General features: G+C 35.0%; 1 protein-coding gene across 1 annotated transcript in view; it reads right to left on the bottom strand.

The window, feature by feature from the left end:
• Window positions 1-16,015, bottom strand: part of LOC150093063 (very long chain fatty acid elongase AAEL008004-like) — a 28,108-nt gene extending 12,093 nt beyond the window's left edge. The window contains exons 1-4 of the mRNA XM_090413508.1: window positions 15,971-16,015; window positions 13,946-14,136; window positions 8,497-8,577; window positions 2,158-2,214 (exon numbers count right to left, since the gene is read on the bottom strand). Coding sequence (XP_090269634.1) covers window positions 2,158-2,214; window positions 8,497-8,577; window positions 13,946-14,136; window positions 15,971-15,995 — 354 coding nt within the window. The 5' untranslated portion in view covers window positions 15,996-16,015. The remainder of the gene's footprint in view (window positions 1-2,157; window positions 2,215-8,496; window positions 8,578-13,945; window positions 14,137-15,970) is intronic.
• Between the last annotated feature and the right edge of the window lie 9,783 nt (window positions 16,016-25,798).

Genomic DNA, 25,798 nt, shown 5'->3' on the forward strand with positions numbered 1-25,798 from the left:
TAAAAATCAAATCAACCTGTAAATCAAAAGCAACCTGTAACATATGAGATGTAACAAGCACATCTCATATGTTGCCGAAAAAAAATTTACAAATTGTAAACCTTCTAGCAGGTCGGCAAGGATTAAGTGGGGATTAGACCAATGAGCGCTGAAAACATATACCGGAGCTATACTACCTCTGATATTTTATGCTGCACCTGCCTGGAAACATTCACTAAAATCTAAGAAAAACCGACAAAGGCTAAAACGAGTTCAACGCCTTAGAGCCATACGTATAATTAAAGGTTACATTTTGCATTATTGCAGCTCTAACATCGATCTGCCTAAAAATACAAGAATTATCTCTTATATATAAAATCACTTCAGGAAGATATAGCGAAAATTACAACATCGATCAAAATTGCTACGAACCTGCCTCACCCAGCAAAGAGAACATATATTAAGGAGAAGGAAAGCTCTGAAAGCGACGATTTCTAAATATACTAACGCAAGCAAAACCGAAGAGAACGTCGGTTGCTCTTTCATTGCATATAACAGACATTTCATTATACAAGAACGCTGCTCTAGACTCATCCCATCTGTTCCAACAACCAAGCAGAATAACTTGCTATACTTCATTCACTTATATATCTCCAGGAATTAGAAGTCAGCACCTCTCATCAAAAGACCGCAACAATTTACAGTGATAGTAGAAGCACTATAGACGTCATAAAAACCAGAACAACCATATAGCGTCAATAGAACAGACAAGAAATATAATTTGGAATCTCACTCTAGAGAGATGGAAAATCAAGGTCTGTTGGATTTCATCCATATTTATATGTGTATATATACATACAGTATATTTACATTATAAAATTCGTACAATATCAGAAGCAGACTCCGTATGAAAAATGCACTATTTCTCCAGGTTTAACTACGCTACTAACGGGACATGGAAAACAGACACTACTTACACAGATTCCATATCCTGGAATCCATCGTGCATTTGTAGTCCAACCTTCAACAGACCACATACTTTACGACTGCCAGCTACTGGACTACATCCTGATGCCCCTAATACAGTAGAGACAAGTGGCCAGTGTCAAAACAGAGATTTATCGAAAAGTATTACTCGGAGCTAATTAAATTTGCCAATAAGATCAACTTCCAGTCGTTGTAATGTAACATAAATTACTTATATTGTAAATTTTATAATGTAAATATACTGTATGCATATATACAAATATAAATATAGATGTAAAGGTCGGAATATGTACATATAGTTGTAAAAATATAAATATAAATATGAATATTGATACAAAATTAGAAATATAAATGTTAATCACTTGGAAGCTATATGTAATATATGCATTGTATGCAAGTAGCATGCAGTATATAAAAGTATGCACCCTAGTGTGGTGATATATAACCATCCTCGATGTGTCCCCGACTTATTGAATGTCTCTGTTAATAATAATAATAATTATTATTATTATTTTTTCTTTATTATTTTATTTTATTATATTATTATTTTATTTCCTATTTTTTCTGGCACATTTTATGACTTAAGAAATATAACACGATTCGACAGCTATTTGGATTTGATCGTAAATTAATGGTTTGAAATTAATAAGATATCTTGAAAAGTATGTTTATATTCAATATTGTTTTAATAAATAAATGTATTTTCTTACAAATAATAATAATAATCTACAATTCACTAAGAATTTTTATTGTACTATTCTGTTTATTATAAAGAGATGATAAGTAAAACTAACCTAAATTCGTTCAGACTACGACGAAAAATAAGTTATTGAGGGTAAGTATATTGCATTAAATCTCTATGATAGAAAAGCTATGTCATTTCAGTGTCTGAAAATAATGCATTGTTCCTATAATAAGAATATCAGTTTAGTTTAGAAAATGAATTATATATTTATCGTGTGATATCATTACCACACAAGGAAGGTTGCAGAAACTATACAAAGCCGATGCCACATGTTAGGGAAAATTCTTTATGCCAGATATGATGCATTTCGCCTGCATATAAATAATATATTTTAATTCTAATTTGAAGAGAACTGACATTGTGCTTTAGGCGTGTATTTGTGCTATCTTGGGGATGCTTGCTGCAGAAATATTAAGATAATCAACTAAAGTAAAGGAAATACTCACCGTATCTGCAAATTCAACCAGCTTTGAAGTGAAAAAAACCCAGCCGATGAGGTTACCCTAAAATATCAAACATATCTTGAAAATATGAACCCTAAAATATCAAACATATCACGTGCAATTATTTTAAATTTGATATACAACATAAAAGTTTGAAAAACATAGCGTGTCGCTCCACAACTTTACATAAAAATATGGAACTCAGTTTAAATGTAATGAAGGTACAGTTACTGCATCCGTGTTAACAGCTTATTATTGAGTATAAATTACTAGTAATGAAATATTCACTAATTTGTATTTTATGTATTTAGAAAGAGTAAGCAGTTAAAACACTCTTGAATTTTTAGTTAAGTATGAAGCTACATTTGGCACTGAATTTGCTAATGGAGTCTAAATAGTATTATATTTGAAATTATGTGAAAATGAATAACCAATAAACAAGATTGAAATGACAAGATTGAAACATAGCCAAATATTACGCTATAAACACAAAATATACCCTATCTAATATAGTCATCATGCCAATTAAATAAGATAAATTAATCTCCGTTACTTTCAACTAACCCAATTCTACTTAACAACATTATCTCGTTATACCAGGAGGTAAGCAAGTTTTCAGCTTGCTCTGGTTAATGACGATCATTCAGAAATAGTCGAGATGCTCTCGAGCTGTTAGCTAGTAATTTATTCATTGGTTATGTCCTTTTTTTATTTATTTATGTTCAATCTTGTCATTCATATATTTTTATTTCTTGCTTCCATACTCATTATTTCCAACCTAATACTATTTTTGGTAGCAATTATCACATGCAGTACCAAACTTCTTATAAGTCATAGCTCCAAATTCCGGTATGTTCCTACTCTTATCCATATATTCATTTCAAATTAATGGCTATTTTATTAGTGGTAACACGTATTCAATAAAAAACTATTAATACGTTTCCTACTATTAGATAAATACGGGAAGCTCCATTCCTTTTAAATAAGCTTTGCTATTTTTTTTTCTAAATTTTCTATTTATTTTATGCTTTGCTATACTGTTTCCGTTGTTCCTTCTTTTTTTTTTTCTTGTCACCGAAAGGGAAAATAGATGCCGATGGTTATAACAGTATTAAATGAGTTTTGAAAAACTATTAATTAATATACGAGTATATTAATTGATAATATACTCGTATATTATCAATTAATGGTTTAATTTAAATAACTTTCACTTTTGCAGGAAGTAGGATCACAGGAAGTATTGTATTGTTACACAGTTGTATTGTTACGTTGTTTAGGGAAAGCCCATAAGTATGTTCAGGGATAAAATCATGAAAGTTATGAAAATAAGCTAATAAATTGGCATTTGTTAAGAATCCCTAACAGCAGAAGAAGAGAAATCTTGAGCATATAAATTAGTCCATAAAAAAAAGCATAATCTTGATATCCAGTTTCTATTGCACTGGGCTGAGTCTGGACCTACTAGGAAGCATAATAAAAATATAATGAGGAGTTATTAATGAATTTATTTTTTAAAATTAAAATTTAAAATTTATGGAATGGTTTCCCCTAAATATTGTGGATACATGTGTTAGTATCTTTAAGAATGAAGCAGGTAAATGTTATAAGTGGAGATAGATTAAAGGGTTTTTTTTTTGGAATTAGAAATAGGTTTAGCGTGCCCAATACATTTGTTGTGCATTCTGCCTGCGTATTATAGTAAGCGTTTTTGATACGTAAATGATATCTTATAAATTTTACTCTCGTTTTCCTGATGATTTAATTAATCTTTTCTTTTGTTTTCTTCTTTCATTCCATTGTTTTTTATAATTTACTAACGCAACGCAACATTATTTTTAGAATTAAATTTGGCGATAATGATTGCTTACTCCTTTCTGCAATTAAATCATTTAGTAAACTTTGAAATATTTAATTTAATTTATTTCTTATAATGCTTTCTTGTTTTCCTTTTGTTTTATGGTAATTGACTAGATAGTCACTTTATCTTCACTTTACTTTACTTTACTTTACTTATGGTAATTGACTAGATAGTCACTTTACTGCTAAGTAGACAGGAATTTTACTAGAATAATGTTGCTCCTATGCTAATTTAAATATGATTTCTATCATGTTCAATGAAAAACAAGCAACAAAATTCTATCAAAACTCCAAGAGGTCCAAGATGGATCTACGCAGCAGCACAAAATAAAGATCAAGTGACTGTCTAGGGAGTTACCATAAAGCAAGAGAATATCAAGGCATTATAACAAATATGACTTTTAAGAATATTTTTATTCCTCAAGATGTCCAAGATGGATCTTAAGGTTGAGTGTAAATTTAAGCAACCTTTGACGTCCGGTATCAATAGCTTCTTTTCTCTAGGACTCTATCAAGGAATAGCTCAAATTTTCAGTTTTTCCTGAACAGTATGATGACTCTGTTATAGCTGACGTATCAGACACATTGGCGTATAAGGCATACTAACTCTTTTGTGTATCTAAAGAAGTACATTGGGTACAATTGCTCCATGCTAAAACATGGACAAAAAGAGTCAATTTTTCTCCTCGATGTTTGGTAAAATCACTATGGTGCACTTGTTCGAGTACTTCATAAGACTGTCCAGCCTGACCAAAGTATGCTATGTTACAACAACTTCACCTGATTTCATGTACTCGTGTACATGTGTACTAAGAAAGCTGTTTTCGTAAAATTTCTATTCAGTAATCAAAGGAGTCCTCTGCCACATGTTTTAGGGAAAACAGTATCTGTAAATCGTTACCTAATTTTTCATTACCTCACTGAAAACGTTAATGAAAGATTATTTCATTAACTATTTTAGTTAATCAAATAATCTTTACAGGCGCTAGCTAATTTCAATATTCTTTCCTGTTATTTAAGCCTTGTTTTTTCCCCAGCGTTAAGAATGGAAATTCTTTCACTCCATTTCAGCATATCATAAGTGTCAGAAAAGCCCTCTTTTTTAGTCTATTGTTCATTGATTTGAAATTTTTCCAGTATGTGTTTCATGTACATTATTCTCTACAATTAAACATCTCATTCACTTATTTATAGTCAGGATGTCTCTCTGTTTAACAAACTGCACATTAAAACTGTTTTCACACTTTACACCAGCTACTGACTGAATATAACAAACAGAGCTTATAACCACTCAAGCCGATAACAATCAGAGAACACAGCTTCAAGTTGATGTTCTTGTCTTCTTCAAGGATATCATGTTATCATCCAGAAATTTAAAAACAGAGTAATAAAATTACAACTTAGATAAAGAAGTTGAAATTCAGGACGTAAAGCGAGGAACTGGTATGACATGAAAACATGAATGTTATTTAACTTTATTTTTCCTGAATAAACTTAAGTAGAAAACAACTTGTTAAAAAGTATAGAATGAGAGAGAGAGAGAGAGAGAGAGAGAGAGAGAGAGAAAGAGAGAGAGAGCCAAGTAAAAGAAAATTAAGAGGCATGGAACTGAAGGTCAGTTATTCAGAATACCATAGCTAGGTTTTCCTCTAGGAAATGCGAGGGGAAAAGCCCGCTTCTTTTGGCAAAACAACTACACCACGCAAAAGACCACTTTAAATTAAGAGAAATAAATATACTAGCCATATATAGTTAGTTGATCAAACTGTTATTTTCAAACGATCCAACCCACTTAAGCGTTACGGATCGGGAAATATTAAATATTGACATTACTCGTGTTGATCTTATAAAGAAACTTCATAAAATCGCTCATGAAAACAAAACGTGTTCAGTAGTTTTTGCTCTGCCTTAAATCAACTTCACTGGGTTTGAAACTGACCTTTAAGTACCAAGTGAAGAATCGCAGAAATGTGACAATATTTAGGCTGTTTGCGGAGTTCAGTAGTTAGTGTTCCAAAATGCGAATTCATCCCACAAAATCAATTCATCCCACAAGGCGGGATGAATCAATTCCCGCCTTGTGTGCAAGGCCATAAACGAAAATTTCCGAAATGATTTTGGAGTTTAACCACGGAAAGAAATGCAGTTTTTACCCCGCCAAACACAACGTTCTATCTTCTACACCCTCTGTCCAAAAAGAAACCGAACTCTTCGAAAATATAAGAAACTAGTGGCGCCACCTGTTGCATCTTTTGTTGTCGAAAGCGGCAACCTTCATTAGTGTTGTAGCAACTGTTTATGAAATTTGTTTCATTAGAAGCCGAGATACGAAGTTTGGAAGCGATTCACAGCGATAATTCTTCGTGTACGCCAAGAGTGACAGTGTGTTTTGACGAACAGTCGATCGTCACGATATTCATGCCGTACACGACGAATTATCGCTATCAGTCGCTTCAAAACTTCGAGATAAAACTCGCCATTGACCATTTGGCCAGAAGGAACGCATTCTTTGTGGATAATGTCCTTGGAATCGTAGAAACCAATCAGCATTGTCTTTACTTTTGACTTCTCCAAGGTCAGTTTATTCAGATGCCCCTCTTCTGGCGGTCTCCACTCAGTACTCTGACGCTTTGTTTCGGGCTCATACTCAAAATACCACGTTTCGCCACCAGTCACGATCATTTCAAGGAGGTTTGAGTCCTTACGAACGGTTTTAATGAGGTCCTTGCAGTGTTCAATTCGGTACATTTTTTGGTGGTCAACTTGTGGGGAACAAATTGCGAATTCAATTTACGAAGGCCCAAACTCTCGGTCAAAATGTTGTGCACAGTTGCGTTTGGAATCCCTAATTCACTTCAATCAATCTTACGGACAATGTGGGGTTTTCTTTGATGAAATAACGCACTTCTTGGATGTGCGTTATTTCATCAAATACGCATTTGATGCGTTTCGGTAAAACGTTTACCGAGTTTATCACAAAAGTCAATCGAAGCTCTCTGTTTGAAACTCATTTCCCGACAGTTCGTCAAAACGCAATGTCATTCTTGGCACTATAACTCGGCTTCTAATGAAACACATGTCATAAATAGTTGACACAACACTAATGAAGGTTGCCGCTTTCGATAACAAGACGATACAACAGGTGGCGCCACTCATTTCTTCTATTTTCGAAAAGTTCGGTTTCTTTTTGGATGAGATGAAACGACCACTCAGAGAATCCATGCTTACTCCTAAACATGAAGAATATGTTTACATTTTGTATTTGAGAGACTAGACAATTTGGAATCATGCCTTATTTTGGACTACAAGCCTTATGGAATAAAGCTTCTTTCAGGCAGTCCAGATTTTGAATAACCAGATGCTGTATCGATTATCCATTTCACATGCATCCAACTTGGATGCTTGTAAAAGGCTTGTGATGCTTGTCTTAATTGTAACCAAAGACCATTCCTGGAATAGATTTCAAATCCTTGAAATATTAACACACACACACACACACACACACACACACACACACACACACACACACACACACACACACACACACACACACACACACACACACACACACACACACACACACACACACACACACACACACACACACACACACACACACACACACACACACACACACACACGTTCTGTATGAACGTTAGATGATCACTCGGTGTGTTTTTGTTGCTTTTATTCATATTTTATTCAAATTTACTTTTGAGCAACTGTTTTTAATAAAAAATCCAGGAGTTGAGCTTTGCCGTACTCTCTCGTATTTTTGAATGTTTCTGGTCGAATATTATTTTTGTTGAGGTTTGCGAATATTTACTGATGTGCAGAGAAGTCCATCTCTTATCCTTGGAAAGTATAGCTTGAGAAGGTCAAATATTTAGCAATGGAGAAGAAAAAATAAATATCGCACTTTATGAACCCTGAATTCATGCATGAAAAGTCCGTTACATGACCAGGAAACTATTATTGATTTCTACGTTTTATTGATCTAGATCAATACTACTAGCTTATACACGTTCTGTATGAACGTTAGATGATCACTCGGTGTGTTTTTGTTGCTTTTATTCATATTTTATTCAAATTTACTTTTGAGCAACTGTTTTTAATAAAAAATCCAGGAGTTGAGCTTTGCCGTACTCTCTCGTATTTTTGAATGTTTCTGGTCGAATATTATTTTTGTTGAGGTTTGCGAATATTTACTGATGTGCAGAGAAGTCCATCTCTTATCTTTGGAAAGTATAGCTTGAGAAGGTCAAATATTTAGCAATGGAGAAGAAAAAATAAATATCGCACTTTATGAACCCTGAATTCATGCATGAAAAGTCCGTTACATGACCAGGAAACTATTATTGATTTCTACGTTTTATTGATCTAGATCAATACTACTAGCTTATATACGCACTCCGGTATAGGAGCACACAAAGAATGAATTACTGTAATTTCAACATATGTATTTCAAATCGGTATTTTACTTACTTTTTCAACTCCTTCAGGGTGCTTCATATGAACAGGCGCGCAGAAAAAATGATTCAGTGTTACGGAATAAAGAGAGAAATACTGTGAAAAAATAAAATAAATTAACACTATTGCAAAATTCGGAAAGTTAGTTATTGTTCATTTTTAACTTGTATTAGGAATTATAAAAATGCACAAATATAAATGAAATACAGATAACATATTTATGTAATCTAGTTTAATAATAATAACTATACTGACTTTTGTTAATAAAACCTGATAATAAAAATGTTTTAAATATACTGGTAATTTTATTTTTATTTTTGGTAATTTTTAAATGCTAGTCTGGCTGGCTGAGTGGTTAGCATATCCGCTCTCCAGCCAAAAGTCTGTGGGCTCGAATCCCGCAGTGGGCATGGACGTTGGTGATTGCCTATGGACATACTAGTGGTGGTGGTCGGTAGATGGCGTTGGTGTAGTTGGGTGAGTTGGTGGAAACAGAGTGTAGAGCAGTTGCCTTCCCTCGATGAGTCTTTGGACTCCCTGGAGGTGTCATGTAATAATAATAATCGTTTTTTGCCAAAGTTCGTAAGCGATTCACTTTTGAAATTCACTTCTTTCCCCTTCTTATAGGCGCTTCTGTGATCATATGAAAGCGATGATTTTTAGAGATTAATAACGTACTATTAATTTTGAATTCATTTAAAAAAGATGATTTTAAAGTAACTCATTTTATAGTCTGAGGGATATTCTAAATCAAATCAAGCTGCATTCAGTTACCTGCAACCTATAAATATTTATTTATTGTACAGTAAGTTTGGAAATATATCAAGAACAAAGCAGTTGACATTCGTGAGTGATATTTGTATGGCATTAACATTCATGGGTTTCAACCATTCTGAAACTATTTTTAATATATTTGTCTGCTAATATACATTAATACTAATACATGAATTCAAACAATAATGCCAATATCTATGGTAGATAATTACGTTATTTGGAAAATGAGGTTATTTAAAACCTAGTTTCTATTTTTAGCCTTGCTCTTTCGCATTACAGTGTTCCATTAAACGTTTACGAAAGCTGTAGCTACAAGTATATTTGCCATTCCAACGTGCGTTGAAGAGCATCATACGTCCAGCACACCCACAAACACTAAAACGTTGTGTACTGGAAATTTTCTAAATAGCTATAAGAATCAGGTGACCTTCTCTTAGTAAACCCATTCTATTCAGCAAATAGATTCTCTGTCAACCTATTTCTGTATTCAAAACAGAAATAGGTTGACAGAGACCTATTTTATTTTATAGATAACCAGCACTATGGAGATACTCATTAACGATAATTAGGCAATTAATCATTCTCTGCACTACCCTTGTCTAATAGAATTATCATCCATTCTTTCCACACACACACCTATGGAATCTTCTCTGTTCTGAGGCTCAAATTACAGTCTGGTCAAAGGAACAAGCCAGTTCAGCTGAACACTGTTTCAGCATTTGGAGTGACATCCCATTACTCTCTGTTGGTGAACTCTTATTCAGTTTGTGCAACCACTCTAACATCTCTTCCTGATACGCCTGAGTTTCTTGTGTTTCTGTTGGATGAAGAGATAGAACCTACTGCACCTCTCATCCACGATAGAAGATTTTAACAACGCCACTCATTAGTTGAGCAAAACTTCTACATCTCTCTCTTACACTTTCCATCTACGTTCAGAAGAGTTCTTTCGTATCCACTCTTTTCTTTATTTGCAACATAACGAGAGAATTCTTTAGAGTTGTCTTTAGCATGCATGGCCGGTTTTTTATATACTCAGACCTAGCTTTCGGTACAATACTTTCAACTCTTCTGGACTGCTTCTTATAATTTTCATAACTCATATCATTTCATAACCCATTTCTTAAGTATCTCTTGCTTGATAAGATTGCACATCCATTTCGCTATTACGTTATTTATTCTTTAACTCTAGGGATATATTTCGATGCATCATTTAAGTAATTTTAAATGTTTCACTTGCACGATATCCTTCTCGTCTTGCAAAGATATCATAAGAAACAACAGCATGTCCCTCAATTAGTCACAATTTTCTGCTTTGCAGTTTTCATTTGTGTGATGGTGATTTGCATAAGCACTATGTAATCCTGTATGGTGATTACACAAATCGCCGAAGACGATCAAAACTTACTCTCTCTCCAACCGACATTCCACCATAATCTTTTTTTGTAAAAAATCCTTTCATTTACTTTTTCAAACTCTAAAATCTTGCCATCACTTTCACTCACCAGGCTACCTTTTAATAAATAGCCTAGTGTTACACCTGATATCTTAAGAATGTAGAATTCTCAGCTATCATGGTGTAACATGAAGAATAAATAAATTAAAAACCCTGCAAAAAAAAAAAAAAAAAAAATATATATATATATATATATATATATATATATATATATATATATATATATATATATATATATATATATATATATATATATATATATATATATATATAAATGATAGATGAATTATTTAAAAGAAAAAGAAATATTCTTGCATCCAATAAAATATATAAAATATAAAGGTGTTTGTTGAACTAACTAACAAAAAGAAAGAATATATTAATGTTGTAATATGATATAAAAGAAAAAATTTAACTAAATAAGACAGAAAAGGATTAGTCATAAGAGATGGTATGTGAGAGGCTAGAGATTAAAATATTAAGTGAATTCATAGAAAACTTTTGGAAAGGGGATTAAGTTAGAGGCAAGCGGAAGAAAAACAACAGACTATCGCTCAGGGCCGATTCCCGGATTGAGACATCGTTTGGCAGGGAAAAAAAACGCCACCCTAATTGATCGGTGAAGTAAAAACAAGTAGGGGGCGGAGAAAAGAAGTTAAAGAGGGTGCCGTTAGGAGAGCAAGTATAAAAGGGTTGGAAACCCCTCCCCCCACAAGATTTTTGGGTTTTGTTTTGGTTCTGTTCCCGAGGAGTTCTCTACGAGCTCTGTGGCATAGGGTTCACGCGGTTTTCCTGAGTGGAGATTGGGGTTATATCTCCCTTCGTCACAACACGGAAACAAAAGTGAGCGGGATTTCGATTCCGGATTTCCTATGTAAGAAGCGAAGAATGCCATACGGTCAAAGAAAAGGAAACATATTCTTTATGTTTCAACTTCAGTGACAACCACGAGAAAGGGAAAGCTATAAAGATATCGATATCCACGTCGCGAGTCGCACAGCCATTATATAGATGATTCAAAGTGTGTCCTGAATTACGAAAGTTTAAGACCGTGTAAGCATAGTTCAACTCCAAAAGGAACGTAGGAGTAGCAGATTATCGGAGAGGTTATACCAAGCTAGTTCAATCAGAAGAAGATAAAGGCCCATATGAAAAACTCAAGAAAGCAAGGCACTGTAAAATATATCTAATGTTAACTAAAATTTGTCTGTAATAAGTATCATTATTCTAATACGGAACTGTTGAAGTGACCAAGGAAAATTTATACTAGGACTTTAGTATCTGACAGAATATATTAAAAGTAAGCTGGCTAGTGTTAATGTTATGTGAATAATTAAGTGTCCTGAGAATTTTGCATGTCTATTGTAATGTATAGGAAAGTTAAAATGTCATAGTTGTGTGTTAGTGCAGAAAAAGGTTTAGTTAATCTACTTAAGTTTGAATAGTTAAATAGTGTGAATTAATCTTATTTGTCCGTGTCAAATGAATTTAAGTGTTGAATTGTTATGGCGACATGATCGTAATGCCCATTATAGGATCATAGCCTAATTACTTGTAATAAGTTAATGTTAATTTGTAAGTATTTAGTTTAGCATTGAATTGAGAAATAACAAAAATCGAATTGTACCATGTTAAAGAATTTAATAAATCTTTTCTCCAATGATAAAACAGTTGTCTGAAATTGCTATCCAATGCACCACTTGAAAAATTACGAACCTAATCACGCGGGAAATTAATGTGTAAAGAAACGGATAAAGTGTCACGACTGCAACATTGTTTCACTTTCAGACATATTTGAGTTCTTTCTCCTTGTTTTTGTATATAATATCTCAAACTAAATATCCCAAAAGGCGCAGTATAAATACAAATATTAGGGTACTAAGGGGAGAAATAACTTAAGTATTAGTAAAATTTTTGGTGATATCTCGTGCGTAGATAATAGAAGAACATAGATAAGAGGAAATTACTAGATAGAATAAAAATCATAAATTGGGACACAACACTAGCACCCTTCAGATAAAGCTAAACAAATCTCAAATTCACAACACCTAAGAGATACGTTTATCTTTTTTCAGGCGTTTGGGGCAAGGCACCAATAAATCCCCTCACAAATACTTGATAGAGAGCACAGGATGGAAGTTTGGATGATAAAATGATCATTCTCTCATTGGCACACTTTACGCACTGTCACATAGATGGTTGGTTCTTTTCAGCTTCTCATCTCTATTCTATACAAATTTGAAAAATCAAAGTCCAACTTAAAACACATCGAACCTGCACCTCGATTCTCCACAATACCCATTCGTGGGGGAATGGTGCTACTGAGAATTTTTTAAAATGAATTTTTAAATAAATAGGTACAAGAAAATATACTTACTTACATGCATCATCTGTTTTATGAAATGATATTCAACATTACTTTGGTGATAAGAAATAAGTTTACTTGCGACACATATGTGAATATCAGACAACACTATAAAATATGAAAATCAGATAAAATTAAGTGAAATAAAAATACATCAGGTTTAATCATCAGTAATTCAAAGAAATATTTAAAAATGCTATCAATAGTTGAATTCTTTCCATGTCTGCTGAATCAATAAGCCTAAATATCGAAATTCCGCTGAAATTCTCTGTAGTGGATTACAGTTTTGCTAATAGTGTGTACTAGTCTTTGAATCTCACCTCAAAAAAGATCATAGGGTTTTCTGGAGGTTTACTTGGGCAAGGTTTACTTGATTGTCCTGTTTAAGCTCATGGGAAGTTTACATCTAAGAATGTCCAAAGTGCTACATGAAAATCTAGTTCATCATTTCATCATCTGCTGAAAATGGAGTCGGTCCCGGTAACCTTTTCTTAAATAAAGCCACAAGTGTTGTTGACATGTCTGTGTATGTTATACTAGTGACAACACGTTCTACAAATAAGGAGACAACAACCTTTATCTTTGTAGCACCACAAAACACGTTGATTTTCGACTAGACACTACAATTTCTGCTGACATGCTGATATTCATTTCTCGGATGAGAATATCTGCTAATTTACCTTTTCCAGAGATGGGAAAATGTGACTTCATCACTGAAAACAAGGTTATTCAATGTCCGTGTACTTATGTTATTTAAAATTATACCATAATCGTCATTTACGAATGCGTGTTGAATGCTACAGCAAAACCGAATTTATATGTTAAAATTGATCGTCTGAATATATGTAGTTAAAGGAAAAGATACTTACCTGGAAGAATACAAATCCATTTACAGCAGCCATGAAGAAATTATATATAATCATTACTGTTTTCACGTTGAATGGTTCCCTGTCTTTCATTATTATTCTACCCAATTTCGTAGCAAACACCACATAAGAAATGGTGATAAAAAATATTGTTTTTGTGTTGTTAATAAGAGGCCAAGCTGCCATTGTTTTATCTAAAAAAAAAGAGAAACAATTTAAAGTACTGAGACTAAATACTGTTATTTTATTACTATATTTTATATAACTTTAAATATTTTAAAGGCATATTTCAAAGAATAAGTCCCCAAAGTTCCGGAAGCCTTGCATTTCGAGATTGAGTCGTTTATAGATATAGAACGAAAGCCAAGAACATGCAAATCAGATAAACAACTCGATATGTCACATGATTCGAGTCTACCAGAATCACACCACAAGCAAGAGGTGCTGGAGTTGCTCAGTGTCTAATAGGTTTGTCCTGAGAAAGTTGCAGAAGCTACTTCTTTCAGTGTTTTTAAGTATACATCGATATTTTTTCAATGGAGAGTGAGTTCATGTTTGCCGAATTGACTGATGTACACTTTTATTAGGGACGTGTTAAACGCAAATGCATATCACCACGGGTGGTTTATGAAGAGGAGTTCTCTGATCCTCGAATTCCATGCTCTATAACGAACCTTCCCCGTTTTTACCAGTCTTCGTGAGCGTAGCACAGTTCCTATACCAACAAATCAGAAGATAGACGAAGAATCACGAGAATATCGGAAACTAAGAAAATTCTGCCTTATAGTGGCATAGAATTCATGTACGTAGAAATGTATTAAAATATGATTTTTTCAAGAAGTTATGTGAAGGTATTACATAAAATCGACTCAGATCTATGATTTCCAGTTGGTCACCGGTGTGTCATTCAAAATCCAGATTATTCACCACTCGAAACATCGAAAAAAAATCAACCTGGTAGAAAACATCTTCCATGATGTGCCAGTGAGCCTGATGATAATATTATTATTATACTCGGTACTATCAATCGATATATTGCTTTTTTATGTAGGAGCTTAGCTATTCTTATTAATCCTGGCCTCCTCTCTTACAACGGACTCTATTTTCACTTCGTAGGCAAATGATCTCTCATGTTGTATTCATACAGACTTCGTTACTCGTACTGTCAATTATATTTACAATTCTGACGTCCTACATTTCTCACGTTTCTGGCTGGTTAAAAAACAGCCAGAAACAGCCAATGATGATTATTTATTCTTGTTCGTCGATTTCAATACCATTTTGAAAAAAAAAAAAAAATTTGCGACTTCTAGATACACGGAGTATTTTTTATTTTATTTTATTTATTTATTTATTTTAATTTCCCGCATTCAAGAAAACAGTATATGTTTAAGAAGGAATAACAGCCAAAATACACTGTGTAAGGACCAAAGAAAATTTGGTTATAAGTAATTCGAATGGTTATGGGGTTAAAAGGATATTTAAACTGTCCACGCGTTAGTCTAGTGGCTTTGCGCTTCGCAATCATATGCCTGGGGAAAGAGTGTCCCGAATTCTATTCCTGTTCTGAGAGATCAAAAATTTATATCTGAACACGATTCTAATTTCTGTATATAACATATAAACATCAGAAGATTAACATAAAAAATAGACCTAATTCTAGTTATGCTAAATGATACCAATTCAAGGATGATATGATCGTTTTGACTGAAATATGTTTCCTAATCTTGGATATCGCATATTTTAATGAATAAATAAATAAAATAAAATAAATCTTTTAAGGTAATTTTTTCTCCGACTAGACGATGCTCTTTCAGCCCTAACTTACAGAAGACTGACGGGATTCAGACTTCCACAATGAGCCAATCACTGACAAGTTTATCAACGCACTTATAAATGTATATATTATTTCATAAATTCCAGTTCACAACTGTTTGCATTAATTTGTATATTTTTGGCCCATTTTGAACATTTTGAAATAATTAACTAATGAATTTATTGTTATTAATTTCGATGGAAATCTCTTACCTGGTGTACCGAATACTGAATCCATATCTGGTGGCTGGAAGACACTTCACCCTATATCAAAACAATCAATAAAATAATTATAACCCATGGAAATATTTCTCAGCTAAGAATATGTTTCCAATGAACTGATTATAAATGCTTCATAAAAGAGGAAAATAAAGAAATATTATTATTACAAAAAATCGCCATGGAGTGAGACTCATCGTGGGAGGTTCACTGTTATACACACAGTTTATCATACCGTGCCTTAAATATATTCACTGTCTCTGCGCTCACCACACTCTCAGGCAATGCATTCCAATCACTCAAACTGTATCTGTGGAAAACTCCTTCATGATATTTCCACGAATTGAGTACTCTACATCCCATCTCTGCTTCCCAAATTTTAAAACCTTACACTTTGTAACATTGAACTGATATCCCCACTCATTTATCCATTCAGCCAGTGTATTCAAGTCCTCTTGCAAAGTTATAGCATCCACTCTACTCTTGATCTCTCCCCAAGTTTGCACGATCTGCAAACAACAAATGCATATCACCATTGAGACCTCTTTAAGTATCATTTACATACAAATTAAACAGCAATGAACACAAAACAGACCCTTGGGCTACACTACTAGTAATAACATTCCTCTTCTGGGATATCGCTCCTCCATAGACAACTCGCTGATACCTAGCAGAGCCAATCTCCAATCCAGAGAATTGGTCGACTGTTCAGCCCGATCCTTTCCAATTTAATTACCAGCAAGTCATGTGGCAATTTATCAAATGCTTTTGCAAAATCTTAATATGCCACTGTATATGCAACATCCTTATACAACGCATTTGTCACGTTATTATGAAAAGCGCAAAAAATAAAAAAATATATATTTATAGCTAAATGCAGCTGTCAGCAATCCGACAGCATAGAGTCACTGAGTATCTTTTAGGCTCCACACAAAATGCTTTCGAACACAATAAAAATGGTATCCATCTAAAATAAGTCTGGGCAAAATTGCCAACGTATTTGGCAGTTAATTTTATTACTCTTTTAAAAATATTTAAATACCTTGTTTATAATGGAAAAGATCGGGAATTTATTATGGTCATATTCGTTCGATGTTTAACCTGAAACATAAAATACAATTAGAATTATCACAACATTGTAGCATTTAAACCTGTGAACAAGAGTTCTTGATGATGAAAACTGGAAAAATTAAATATTAGTCCTTAAATTAAATACTGTTTATAAGTTTTGTTATATATTGTTTGCAAATAATGCTAAGCAATTATACTTTAAATATTGTTCTTCTTTCTCTTTTAAAAATCAACTCTTTCCTGTTGTGTCGCGTAATTCTATTCAGTTTAAAAAACATATGCATTTTTTAAAAACATTTTTTAAAAAATGTATATCATAAAAAATAGGGATGACTAGAAATCGAGACAAATTAAAACAAAGTTTAATAGCACAACTAGTTTCAGCTTGTATCAGTCTTCTTCAGGTGCACATTAAAAAAGAAATAACCAGTAAACATCACGGAAAGTTAGTGTATATGTATTCAACGTAGAAACGTTGAAGTCTGCGAAGTCAAAACTCTTCTCTCGTTGGCGTCATTATTGGGCGTATGCATCTCGCGAACGCCAGCATTTGATCGTATCACAATGACAGTCTGAAAGGTTGTAACTCAGGTTGTTGTGAGATTAGGGGGGGAGGGTTGAGAATGATTTCCTTTGATTCTATTATCTTCCTTTCTACTTCATCGTGGCAACGGAAAATGTTATTAGACTTGTCCCATAGGACTGTATGGCTAAGGTTTTCTTCATTAGAATAGGACGAGAACAGAACATGACTAGACAAAGCACTGGCTCGCGTTCTCCTGTAACTGACGTCTCTCTTATGTTCTTCAATGCGTAACTGGATCGATTTCTCTGTTTGGCCAAAGTATGGTATATCACAGTTGCACCAAATCTGGTAAACCCCGGGATATTTAAGGTTGTGATGTCTAGGTGTCGGACGGCTCACTAAGGAGCGGATTTTCGGAACAGGAGTAAATAAAATTCATTCTTATGCTATATTTCCCAAGAACCTTGGCCAATTTAGGTGAGACTGAGCTTATGTATGGTATAGAAATATTACCTTTCACCCTACTGGTCACTTCATTATTACGAGCGAGTGGGTTTAATAGGAATTTGTTTCAATTTTTCTTTGTGAATAACCATTTAGTTGAAAAGTAGACCTGAGGGAATTGAATTCTTTGTTAAGTTCTATCTCATCATCAAGAAGAGAGCGAGCACGATGTCCTAGTGTAGAAATGATTGCAAACGTTTGAGGAGGATAATGACGGGATTGACCGTGGAGATATCTGTTAGTGTGGGTAGCTTTTCTGTAAATCTAGATTTTTAATTTCTTTGAGGAAAGGGTCAGTTTGATGTCCAAAAAAAAGGAAGAGAACCATTAGCTTCAAGCTCAGCCGTAAATTTCATGTTCAGATGTTGATTATTTAGATGTTCTAGGAAGTTCAAGAGAGATTCCCGGCCATGGCTGTAAATCGGGTAAATGTCATCAATATATCTTTTCCAAATTCTTGGTTTTAAAGGATAAGAAGAGATGGCTTTAACTTCCAGATTTTCTAAATAGATGTTCGCAAGTACAGGTGACAACGGATAAGCCATTGCAAGATCATGATTGGATTGCAATGAGTAAGTAAGGCCATGATCTTTTTAGATAATTTATCTTTGAGTAGTACAAGAACTTCGTCCGTAGGAACATTGGTAAATAAGGAGATTATATCAAAACTAGCCATGATTTCATCTTCCTTAATAATAATATCTTTTATACATGAAACAAAATCTGCGAGTTTTTAATGAAAGACGATGCTTTTCCGGAAAAACTTTTGAGAGATTTAGTCAGATATTTTGAAAGGTTATTTTACTTTATGAATTTTAGGAAATCCATATAATCGTGGAATAAGCGGATGGAGAGAAAGGAGTATGTTTCTAGGTAGTTAAGAGGTAGATCTCAGTAGGTTGTTGGTCCAGTTGTGAAGTTCACGGGTGGGATCTCTCTCTAGGATCGAGAAAGTGTCACTCCGTAACAATTCCATCATCTTGTTATGATATTCATCAATGTTAAGAACAACTGTGGCGTTGCCTTTATCCGCGGGAAGAATAGTTATATTTTTGTTGTTTTGTAAATTCTTAATAGCCTGTCGTTTCTGATGAAGAGATATTGTCTGTAGGGGGTTTGGCGTTATTGATGATGAAAATGGATTCAGTGCGGAGTAGGTTTGCCTATTGGGTAGGTAGGAAGAACGGAGGTAGCTTTTTCGATCTTTGTAAGTAATAATTCTTTAGAAATAGATCTGGGAGATAAAACAAAATTTAGGACTTTACTGAGGACTTTTCTCTGCATCGGAAAAAATATAATTTGATTTGTTAATAACAACTTTGTCGGGATGGAGGTGTGGTTTCGAAGAAGTTGAATTTCTTTGCATTTGTTTAAGGGTTTCGAATTTTGTAATAAGTTCCAATTTATTGTTTTTGAATTCCGGCGGCTTCAGATTCAATTCTCACTTGAAGAAGATTCCAACTGTCACTATCTAGAGATTGTGACATCTCTAGATAAGTTCAAATGGGACTTCCATGGAACTGATGAAGAGATTTTGCTATCTTTAAGGTTCTGCTTTGTCTCTGATGAGAATCCATAGTTCAAAACAGCTGTTAGGCCAGTGAAACCTGATCAAGGCACTAACTAAAAGCCAATATACGTGCTACTGGGCAGAGCTTATGTCTTTTAAATAGTTCAAGGCCACGGCATCCTCTGTGCCAAAGGTTATATCTTCATGAACTCTCTGGCAAAATTCAAAACTTTTAAGCTTCATTTAATTTTGCTATAAAAATGATGGATATTTAATATTCTCATTATGAGTTACCTTTACTAATTTTTGTGGCTAGCATGAGTTTACATATTTAATTTGCATTAGTGTTGGTATGTGTTTCTGTGTTCTACATTAATGTCACCATACCAATTAGTAAAGTAACACCTAGCACGTCATGCCGTAATATGCGAAGTGGAAAGTAATACTCAGTGGCACATTAGACCTTCTAATAAGAGATGATTAAGAAATTTCGTGTTCGAAGCAGGTATTCCCAGTGGAAAAACAAATTCGAATTCAACCCTTCCTGTGTGTGCATAGGTTATTATAAAAAAATCCTGCAATCTGTGAATCATACAACTGACACATAAAAATCCCTTCTTCAAGGATTACCATAGAAAATGTGTCCTTTCCTAGATGCAAGATCCACTGCTGCTAGTATTCCTTCGCTTTCTTTTAGTTCTTACGAGAAGGCTGATTTAGATATTAATCAATATTTTTCGATAATGCTATTCGCTCATTTCCTCTAAGGGAGGAAAAATTCAATTCATCAATATTTAGTCAAATGAAATAAAGGTATTGCTTCATAAAGAAAGTTTGAAGATGTCCACTTGATTTTTTCGAAAAATGTTTTAAGAGAAATGCAGAAAAATATATGCGGGTATATTAGAGAACTTTCTGAATACTTTAAAACGTTAGTAATAGGTACTCAACGCCAACTATCAATTACGTGTTTTCACGTTTATCCATATGGCTCTGTTCAAGAAATAAAAATTTATCATTGTAATTAGTACATTACTATTACCTCCACATTTAAATACTACACAGCAACACATGTAAAGAGTAAATTATAATTTACAATTGCTTGAATACTTGTTCATATGTATAACCTTTAAATCTGATTCGGTTGCCTTTAGATCTAATCTTAGTATTTTACTATGTGTAGATCTGATCACTAATTTACTAAATAGTGTTTTCGTTGGTTAGTGCAACTATAATAATAGATTCAACTTAGCGCAAACATAATAATAGATTCAATTTAGCGCAACAATAATAACAGATATTTGCAATTATCCTTGAAATGACATTTTTAAATGAGTAAAATTTTGAAAAACTTACAGTGGATGAGAAAATTAGTCCTATCTTCAAGTCGTAGTTCCTATAATTCTGAAAATCGATGCATCTCCTGCTACTGATTTAATTGTGATTTCAAGGTGACACACCAGAACAGGTTTCATGAATCGTTACGTTAGCATATTTGTACTCTGGTTAAGAATCAAAATGAGGAAGGAAAAACTTCCATTCTGAATTTTGATAAAGGATTGAAGGTCAATCAGAGTTGTTTATGCAGTGCTACATGTTAAGGAAATAGAATCGTTTTTGAGAAAAAAGCTTAAAAGACTACACTTACTCTTATTTAATTTTTCATATTCTTAATCTTCTCTAAAATGGCCAAAGAACATTTGAAAGCCCTTGGTTCATTTGTCATCAAAGTATTAAGAAATATTTCGAAGACTCGTCTAGGTCTACAGAGGCTGATTTCATGTGAATCATACGAACTGTGGAACATTTCTCTTTTGGAACTGTTAAACCACTCTTGGAACACTCCAGCAAAGATAACGCACTGACAACTCATGACTTCAGTAAAAACCGCATGCAGTTTTATCAGAAAATGTAGCGCATGCGACATTCTTACCAAATGATTTTTTTTTTTTGAATTAAAGTTTGTCAAACAGTACATTGCCGAAGGAAATTATAAAGTGTGGATTTGTACTGCTATTTCATTAAACAATAATTTGTTAAATAGCATGCCATAAAAATGAACTGGCGCTGTACCATAGATGAACCAGCTTGCTATTGAACAGATAAGCAGATATGTTATCTGGAAGATTTTGAACTCATAATTCAAATATTATTTATTAGAACGGTGTGTATGTCATTCCAACGAAATAAATTATTGGAAAAACATTATTAATGATTTTTTATATCATTTGCAAAACATATATACTCGTTCGCTAAACCGAATCCGCTAATTATCCTACTAAAGAATCATGACTTTCTCTGGCTCTAAACAGAAAACTTCAAATGAACGCCAGAACCATCATTCATCTTTATTATATACAGATGAATGATGAATGAATCATCATTCAACTGTATATAATAATGGGAAGAGGTCGTAACCGAAGTGTCAACGAACGGGGTTATGATAGTTAGCAAATGCGTATCGCAAAACCTTGCAGCTATTGCAGACCTTCAGTAATGTCTCAATATGTCTGTTCTGACCGTATGTTTGTTTTGATGGCCTGAAAAAATCAAACTCTCCAACAGAAAAGCCTACTTTTCTTTTGGAGAGTTTGATTACCTTTGTGTGAAATGGAATAACTAAAAAATAACTAAAAAATAAACTAAAACTGGGGTGAGAATAAAGGTTATTCTCACCCCAGTTTGTTAATCTTCTATCCCCTGAATGACTTCCTCAGGGAACCATGCACAGCGCTATACTCGGAGGCTCCTAATACGATCGGGTGAAATATGTGACAGCTAGATCCTTCGCCATCTGATCGGGTAACTTCGTGATGGATTCCCATCAGATTAAATACCATGGATATTATCTGAAGAAGAGCGTTTCTGCTGCTGTTCCCTCAAAAATAGGTATTTTTGAGGGAGCAGCCTATTTAAAATCCAATACCTAATTAAAATAGGTATTGGATGTTCTTACACTATATATAAGAAGAGATGGAGACTGAAGCTGGAAGCCTTATCATCTCTCCCTCCCAAACACATACAGTGCACATAGTGCCATCACTGTGCTGAATATTAAATCAATTAGAAAATCTAGAAGAATGTTGTGAGATAACTTCCTATTGAGAACACAGAACTTGGAAAGAAGTCAACGGATATAGTGTGAGGAACAAACATCTAAGACCTCCACCGCAGTAAAATGCAGGACTTGTTTTCTCTGTGATAACTGCAGCAATTTTTATGGGCATAGTTTCCGCAATCACACGATACCATCAATGGGAATTTTGGACCATTCTTCCTGTAGGCATGATACGTTCATATCCACAAACCACTCAGTTAGAGTAGCAGCCTTATGAAACTGTGTGGTCTTTCTGAAAGAGACAATGGCCAGTAGAAACGCCACAAAGTAATTTGCTTTACGCAGAATCATATACCTCTCGGATTTGAACATTCGTGGCACCACAAACAGAGGTCTGAGGCCACGCCAGTAAAACATTTCATCGTTCGGGTTACGCACTCCGGCAAGAGACGCTTACTCGGCATCTCCCATAACTACAACCATTCATCTGCTCGGTGCAGCGTGGTTCGTTGATTCATAACACAGCTTTCCAACCTTCCGCATCTCATTGTCCACGCTCTTTGCACCTCTGAAGAGGACGCTGGTTCGGTTATATCGAGCTTGCATATTGCGTATCTACCGTAGAAACCGATGTTGTAAGCCTCGTTCTGAATGTTTTTTTTTTTTTTTTTTTCAGATTCGTGTTCCACTCGATGCCTAGAACGACGTATTTAATGCGTTCGCCGACGCATGGTGGCTTTTATTAGCCTTCGTAGCAACTTACGGTCACGTTCGGTGAGTGTGATGAGTAGTCCATTTGGGATAGCACTTACAGTTGATTTTCTGCGCTTCCATCTCAGTATTGAACCACTCACTGTTGACCTGGGATAACCCAATTTTTAAACAATTTTCCGAACAGATAGCCTGCAACAAGACATCCTATGAAAACTTCTCCTTTAAACCTTCAAAACGTCGCCTACCGTGCGAAGTAAAGATGGCGGCAACAAAGGCCAACAACGGAAGATTACCTCGAGTGCCGTCAGCGTAGCGTCGCCGATCACCAGCAAACCGAATGACATTATTACGAAGTGCCGCAGCTGTGAAACCGAAGTCAAAGAAGGGGAAAAAGGTATATTGAAGGTATATGCGATTTCTTCTTCAACTAGCTACTTTTTTCCTGCGCGAAAATAAATGAATCGGCGCACAAGCTTTTTACCGATCTAAACCAGCCCTACTTCTGTACGACGTGCCTCCCTTCCGTAAAACAAATACTAAACCTAGGCAAAATAGTCAATAACCTCGAGCAACAGCTTAATACCGTGATCAATACCTTCTCCTCCAAAATCGGAAAATTGGAAATTAAGCTCGACACGCTCAATGACCAGCGCTGGACCGCAAGTGCACCAGTGCCTGCTAACGAACTTCGTGAACTAATCACATCATCGGTACACGAGCCGCTCGAGACCGAAAATAGAAAACTCCACGCTGTTATCCTGAGCTTTCCGACAGAAAACGGTAAATCCTTAAAAGAAGACGTCGGAAAACTAGCAAGTGAATGCAATTTCGATGGCAGAAATATCGTCAAATGGAATCGTATTGGACCCATAAACAAGAGAAAGGACGGAACGAACTTTCCACGTCTCGTGAAAGTGACCTGCGACACACCAACAAACACATGCAAATTTATAACTGCGATAAATAACAAGCTAAAGGACATTTGCCCCCAGTCGGGCATACGTGCTCGACCTAATTTAACTTTGCCCAGAGAGAACAAAGACGTCAACTCCGAAGACAACTAGAAGAAAAACGCCAAAATGGAGACAATTGTATGATAGACTACAAACAATCCAAACTAGTACAAAAACCAAGTGATGCCACCAAGGACACCAGTATGCAGGCACTGCATAGGAAGCGTGCAAGATACTTGGGGTCAAATCCATGCCTCACAGATCCTTGCATATCCACTTCACCAACATCCGCTGCCTGAACGCCAACCTTAATAGCATCAACTACCATCTGCAGCCCACCAAACCCAACCTACTCTTTTTAACAGAAACTCAAATCTCACCTTCTTCTAGCACTATTCATCTCAACCTTCCTAACTATACACTATATAACTCCTGTGCATATATCCGCTCTGACATACCCTGCCAGAGAGCAACTAACTTAGAGTCGCCCGACTTAGACATCGACTGAAGATATCCCTCCCCCACTCAGTCATATTCATTTGCTGTGTCTATCGCTCTCCTAATGCCACCAATCACTCTGAGTTCTTTCATTTCCTCTCATTAAAATTGATTTTCTCCAGTCCCACTCCCCAAACAGCGAAATCATCCTCCTGGGTTTCAACGTCCATAAGACCAATTGGCTTTCCTCTTCCAGTCATACAGATCCTGCAGGCAGAGATGCTGAAACATTTGCAGTCACTAATGACCTCACATAAATTGTTCAAAAACCGACCAGAATATCAGATAACCCAAACCACTCCCCAAATATCCTAGATCTCTTCCTTACTAATGACCCCTCCAAATATGCAGTGAATGTAGTGAGCCTCCTGGGCAATTCTGACCACAATTTAGTGCTCATCTTCTCCCGCATGCAACAACGCTTACACAGTTACTCCTACACAAGAGTAGTTTGGCATTATAACAGTGCCAAATGGGACAGTCTCCGAGATTACTATGTTTCATTCCCATGTTTAAACAATGACTATTGTTTCCGGTCTTCCAGTCCAAACATATGCACTGAACGCATCACCAAAGTGATCTTTACAGGCATGGAAACATATATTCCCCACTACTCAAACCTGCCGTCCCCTAACTAAACCCTGGTTCTCCAAAAAATGTGCCAATGGAAAAATCCGGCATACCACAACTGGCTCAAATCAAGAACCCCATCCTCATTCGATGCCTATACTGAAGCCAGAAACAAATGCAAGAAAATTATCAATGCTTCCAAAACAGAATTTGAACGGGGGAAAAGCAGAAAGCCTGCAGCCTGTCCAAACGGCAGTCGTGCCTTTTGGTCTGTTGCCAAGGCAATTGGCCATAACGTTTTCCCTACACTATTCCCACCTCTATCATACCCAGATGGCTCAATAATGACATCATCCACAGAAAACGTTAACCTCCTGGCTTCACACTTTGCCTCCAATGCACACATAACTGACAATGG

This window comes from Typopeltis vanoorti, chromosome 24 (genome assembly GCF_054136105.1).
Source record: "Typopeltis vanoorti isolate ZY-2024b chromosome 24, IOZ_Tvanoo_1.0, whole genome shotgun sequence".
In the NCBI taxonomy this organism is placed as follows: Eukaryota; Metazoa; Arthropoda; class Arachnida; order Uropygi; family Thelyphonidae; genus Typopeltis; species Typopeltis vanoorti.